Source organism: Ziziphus jujuba, chromosome 8 (assembly GCF_031755915.1).
Source record: "Ziziphus jujuba cultivar Dongzao chromosome 8, ASM3175591v1".
In the NCBI taxonomy this organism is placed as follows: domain Eukaryota; kingdom Viridiplantae; phylum Streptophyta; class Magnoliopsida; order Rosales; family Rhamnaceae; genus Ziziphus; species Ziziphus jujuba.
In genome coordinates, this window is record NC_083386.1 from 13,247,704 (window position 1) to 13,253,703 (window position 6,000).

Genomic DNA, 6,000 nt, shown 5'->3' on the forward strand with positions numbered 1-6,000 from the left:
CAAAAATAAAAAAAAAGAAAAAATAATGAATGAAAATGCAACATACAATCCTGAAAATGCAACATACAATCCCAGCTCAATGAATAGCACAAATCTCAGCAAGATTTGTCTCCTTGAGAACTTCATTCTCGAACCTAGTCCAAACAAAGTGACGATTACATACAAGCCGATCTCAAGCCAATCTCGGAACTTTGTTATGAGAATATTAAATAGATATTGTTATGTTAAGCATTTGAACAAAAGCTTTTCGACTCTTATCTTCTAGAGTGGATTCCCAGACATGGCCTAGTTGCTAAGAAATATCCAAACGTGAACAGGAAAGAGTTGTTTGTTTTGAAGTGCTGTTTCTGTTTTTTATTTTGTCTCATTTTTTGTCATGTTAGAGCTTTTGGCTTATCCGGCAAATACATAAAATAAAATAAATATCTTAGCCAAAAACAAATAAATAAATAAATAAATCTAAGAACTGAATACATCACAAAATAAAGTTGAAAATACTAAGAACTCCCTAGTTTTAAAAAAGAAAATAAGAATCTGAATTCAACCTTTTTTTGGGGGACAAAACAACCGCTGACCGTTGGTCCATCAGTAAGCTACATCAACAGCTGAAGTAAGACACGGAAGAACATTGCAGAACCAATGCATATCATACGCTTCTATTGTCAAGTTTTGGCAGAAAAAAGAAGAGGAAACCATGCAGAAATGTTAAAAGCAAGGAATTGAATTCAAAATAAGATTGGAACTATAAAGAAGAACAACCAGCACAACCCAAATACAAAGATCAGTTCTGTCATCTTTCATACAAAAAGCAATATTACATTATACTAGCACTGTTATGCTTCTGTTTTTTTTTTTTGGCTGTCTGAGCAATATGCTATGAGCTCTTAAATACCATACCAAACTTTGAACTGCATATTCCAAGTTAAAAATGCTTGGGAATCATTTGGCCAGCTATATAACATTCTTGCTTCTACAAAGCATGATTCAACCAGACCTTTGCTATACACCAGAAGACTGATACAAATCTTTAAAATCAATTGACATACATCTATAGTGCTTAGAAATTATAAATAACTGCTTCCTGAACATCTAGGTTTTAGATAACATAGATATATTCAAATCCACTTTGAGCAAATGTTATAAAGAAATAATAATAATAAGAAGAAGAAGAAGAAGAAGAAGATGGATAAATATGCTATAAGAGCGAGTAAAATGGCAACCAAAAAATTAATTATAAAAAATATCAAAATTTCTCTCAATTGATTATGGCCAAAATGTTTACAACAGAACTTCCAGTCAGCTGAAAGGAACCCATAGTATCATAGTTTTTTTTTTTTTTTTTGGCAGAGTAGATGCTTGTTAGGCTACTTGACAATCTCTATAAAAATACAAGCATAACCTCCTACACCTACTCTTTGCCATCAAGCGACTTTCCTAGATAAATTCCTCAAGCCACAACCCATACATTTAAGTATAACAGTTCCTGTAGATGGATCTGGCTTTATGACAAATTTAACTCCCAGAAAATCTCTAATGTGTCTAAGTGTTTCTATGCCATACGGTGAGAGCTTCCCAACACGAACCTTTGATACATCTGGTGGGCACAATGCACAAAGAAGAAATAACAAACCCTACAAACAAGACAAGGAACATATCAGGATACAAAATATAAAACAAACACAACCCATCCAAACAAAATGCGCCTACAAACATGACAGTGAACACACAAGGATATAAAATATAAAACAAACAGAACCCATCTGAATAAAATGCAACCACAAAAATAACAGTTAACATATCAGGATATAAAATATAAACCAAATGGAACCCATCCAAACAAAATGCAGTACTTTATAATATTTTTAAATGTAATAACAGTGAAACACCAAACCAAAAACAGTTAGTTCATTATTTGAGAAAGCCACACCAGTTCCAAATTAGAAAATAATCTTCCAGATTAGTTGCAAAGAATTACCAGGCTTCTGATATAGTATAATCAGAGTAGTGATATACTGATATTTGTTAAATTATCAAAGAGTACACACACAATTTTGACAACACACACACACACACATATAAATATATATCTATATATATATATATATAGAGAGAGAGAGAGAGAGAGCTAAATCCTAAGATTATACCTGATACACTATGAGTCAAAAAGACGCATATATGAGGGGTTTGTTTTAAAATTTTAAACAATTCGATTTCAGTTGATAGTAACAAATAGAATCATAGAGAACAATCCTACAATAATTCAATGATATAGAAATCCTGAAGGTATAATTAAAAGCACAAATTTTTTTTTTTCCCAAATATAGCAGTAAGAATTCAGATGACTTTCTCAGCTAAAACTTTCAACATTTTTTCCCCAATTCATTCTCTGCATCAAGTGAAGCATTTGAGTTTTTACTGTTTAAAGTGTCATACCAAGTTATTTCTTTAAAGATACTACCCAGAAAATAAACAATTCATAAAGAGATAATAAATAATACTATTATCTAAAATCAAGTGAATAAAATATATAAACCAAATATACATCAATTAAAAAATTAAAATTAATGATTAAATAAATTTCTCAAGTGCACATGCAAGCTCGTTATTGCAATGTAAGTGAGACTAGGAAAAAAAGTATAATAGATAAAAAAAACAAACCTGGTGTGTTGAATCTACTACTCCACCTTGCTCAATCTCCTCAAGTAGAATAGAAGCAACTTGCAGACCAACATCCTCTGCAGGAAGTCTCACTTTGTTGTCCTCATCATCAAATTCAGTGTGCTCTTCATTCCGTGCATAAGAAACAGCTGTATCAGCAGAGATGATGCAACCAGAAGTAGTTTCCGCAACCAGTGAAATACCATAACCAGGTGAGCTGCCATTTGAATTCATTATTTTCGTCAGCAAAGTGAGGCTAGTATTTAACTACAAACAACCTTGAAGTGAACTATCTTCGTTTATTGTCTACAAAGTAGATATTTAGTGGTAAATATGTAAAGAAAAAACATACTTTCCAGCTTGTGAACGCACTTTATGATCACTAGCTATATAAACATCCGCAATCAAACGATTAAAGATTCCACGAGCAGCAAATGTCATAGTATTTTCAAACTGAGCAGACACTCTAGTTGAGAAAGTAACCCCTCTAATTCTCTTAACCATTCCCTCATCAATCCACGTGACTGCCTGTAGAGCTAAACAAATAAGATAAACAAAATACGATACTGATTAAACCTACTAGACTTAGAAACTTACATTTAGACTTTGGACAGTTGGAATATCCAAAACAACTTCTCCACCACCAAGAGGAGGCACTCCACGACTCTCTATCTTCAGTTTCAACCCATCCGAAGGAACTCCAAAGCGACTCAAAATTTTGAGTGTAGTAAACTTGAAAGTATCAACAGAGGGATCCTTTGGATCATTTGTAATTCCTGAAAAGGCAACATAATTTTTTGAAAAAGGAGGGATTATCTTTTTAAGACTCAAATTTATATCTATACATGTTTTTACTACAAGAAGATCACAAAATTCAGCATGATGGATGTAAGGCTGAACAGTACTGAAAGATGTTCCTAAGGGCAATAAATAATGCTGCTGCTCACTTTAATTTTAACATGCTATAGGATTAGGTTATCAATTCTACATTTGCCTCCCATGTTAGTTGGGACAAGAAGAGAGGAAAATGGTTCACTAGAATAGAAGAAAACTTTCAACGTGTCTGAGATGAGAAAGTTTTAAAACTTTTTTCTCATAACTTGGATGGTTAATTTTTGAGAGAACTTAACAGAATAAGTTTATTACAACGAAGAAAAAGTCTCTAATTAAAATTCTTCTTGGATCTTCACAGTGCATCCAGAAAAAGGAAGCATAAGAAGTCACTTACATATTATATTGCCCTATCTTTCATCATTTTAGTTGTTTGTCTTCTCTCCTAATTAATTTTGCCAGACTATAAATATCTGATATATGGTTAGGCTTGCGAACTTTTAATTTCACTCTCCCAGTAAACATACTGTATCTTTCCTACTCTTTGGAATATTGAGACCATTGTTAAAAGCTGCAAGTGAAGTTAATGAACTAAAAGATTCAAGTGGTCGGCAGCATATCTCCATAAGAACATCATAATCATATCCCCAAGCATCAGAGCTTCGAGAAAACAAAATTTTGAAGTCCCTCAATCATTTAAAAGAGATTGTGGGGTTGAAGCAATAAATTACATAGGGTGATTATTACCAAATAAAGATTGTCAAAGGAACAATTGCTTGAGCTACAGCATGGCCCCAAATAGTTATATACACAACATTGATCAATAGCAAAAGCAGTAGGAAAGAATAAAAAAGAGAAAAAACAAAGACAACCCATGAATCAAAGTCTCTTAGAAGAGAAAAGAAAACAACGAAAAAACCAAAAAAAGAAAAGAAAAAAAAAAGGTACCTTTAAGCGTTATGGTAATGGGCTTCTTGGCAAACAAACCAAGCACAAGCAGAGGCTCCAAAAAATAGCCAATGGATCTACTAACACCGCAATCATGCACCAGATTTCTACCACCCATCACTATTCCAGGCTTGTACTTCAACTTTGTGCCTTTTATAAATGGAAATATATAAATTATCCCCCAAAAAGAAAAGAAAAAAAAAAAAAAAAAAAAAAAGGTGCCCAAAAGCAGGAATCGACCCAGAAATTATTAATATATATATATATATATATATATATATCATAATATAGAGATCAGAAACAAATAATGCCCAAAAGCAGAATAATAGTTTGAAGAAGTAAAAAAACAATAGATATACCGGTCTCGTTGATTTCGACAACACAGTCATCGCAAAGTTTCTCGAGCAAGCGGAGGAAGGAGACCTCGTGGGGAAGGAGACCAGGCCACGTGTGGTCGGCGCGGATGTCTTCGATGAGAATCGGCGTCGCCGAAAGCGTAGCCAGTAGCAGTCGCTGCCTCAGTCCCTGGCTTCCCTTCAGCCTTTTGTACTCCGTCTTCCCCATTCTCTCTCTCTCTCTCTCTCTCTCCGATTAACTATGTTTCTATGCCCGCCGGTAGTGCTTTTATTTTTTCGTCGAGACACAAAGAGGATTTTTTTTTTTTTTTTTTTTCCAAATGGGTTTTTTGTTGGTGGGTTAGCTCAGTGTAGCCCAATAAATAGCCCAAGTTCAAATTTTCAACGGTAGGTAAGTGTGTTTTTTTTTTTTTTTTCGATTATATTATATAATTAATTATTTCTCTTAAATATTACATATATATATATATATATATAGGACGAGGTTACATGCGAATGTGAATATTTAAAAAAAAAATAATTAACTTTATTATGTATATATAATAGTAAAATTGATTTTGATACTGATCCACGACACCATAAATTTATCCTTTATATATACATATATTTATTTTAGAACATTCAAATTCAGATTATTATAACAGTGATTTTTTTTTTAAAAGGAGAAATGACAAAATAATAGGGAACAAACCCCTTTTTCAAAAGGATGAACACCTCAATTACAAAATATTACTAAAATTAACGAGCCTATCAGCAACTTTATTACTTTTCCCGTGACAATTACTTTACAAGCCATGACCAAATCATGAAAACGATGAAAAGAATCTAACATCTTTGCTAATCCAATCCACAACAATGTTTTAAGTCAAAAATTCAATTATAATATTTTTAATTCTCATATTCCAAGCCATTTTTGAACCATAAAATTTTTTTAAAAAAATCCTAAAAATTCAGCGAGAATACAAGAAGCACGCCACATATTCACAGCAAAACCTGCACACCCAACCCTTTTGGTTCTTTTGGCTTTTACTATTTGACTAGTGATAGTTATTTACCAGCACTCATTGGATTTCCTTTTTTATTTGAATTTTTTATTTTATTTATTTTTTCTTTAAAAAAAAAAGGGTCTCACCGTCTAAAAACTACATGGTAACTTGGCAGCTAAATGACGTCCGCCAGAGGCATAAATGGAACTTGCCGCATTTAA

General features: G+C 32.7%; 1 protein-coding gene across 1 annotated transcript; it reads right to left on the reverse strand.

Annotated features, from left to right (window-relative positions):
• Nucleotides 1-1,227: 1,227 nt before the first annotated feature.
• LOC107404083 (probable RNA 3'-terminal phosphate cyclase-like protein) lies at nt 1,228-5,110 on the reverse strand. The gene is made up of 6 exons (XM_016011033.4): nt 4,797-5,110; nt 4,438-4,587; nt 3,256-3,434; nt 3,011-3,186; nt 2,659-2,875; nt 1,228-1,631 (listed from the first exon to the last, which is right to left on the reverse strand). The coding sequence occupies exons 1-6, from the start codon at nt 4,999-5,001 to the stop codon at nt 1,422-1,424; spliced, it is 1,137 nt and encodes a 378-aa protein (XP_015866519.2). The 5' UTR covers nt 5,002-5,110; the 3' UTR covers nt 1,228-1,421.
• Between the last annotated feature and the right edge of the window lie 890 nt (nt 5,111-6,000).

Excerpts from the sequence above, each read along its gene's own strand:
- LOC107404083 (XM_016011033.4), bottom strand. The coding sequence starts at position 5,001 with ATGGGGAAGACGGAGTACAAAAGGCTGAAGGGAAGCCAGGGACTGAGG. Across the intron at positions 4,588-4,796 it reads TGTCGAAATCAACGAGACCG|GCACAAAGTTGAAGTACAAG; the intron begins GTATATCTATTG and ends CATTTATAAAAG. Across the intron at positions 3,435-4,437 it reads CATTACCATAACGCTTAAAG|GAATTACAAATGATCCAAAG; the intron begins GTACCTTTTTTT and ends TTGCCTTTTCAG.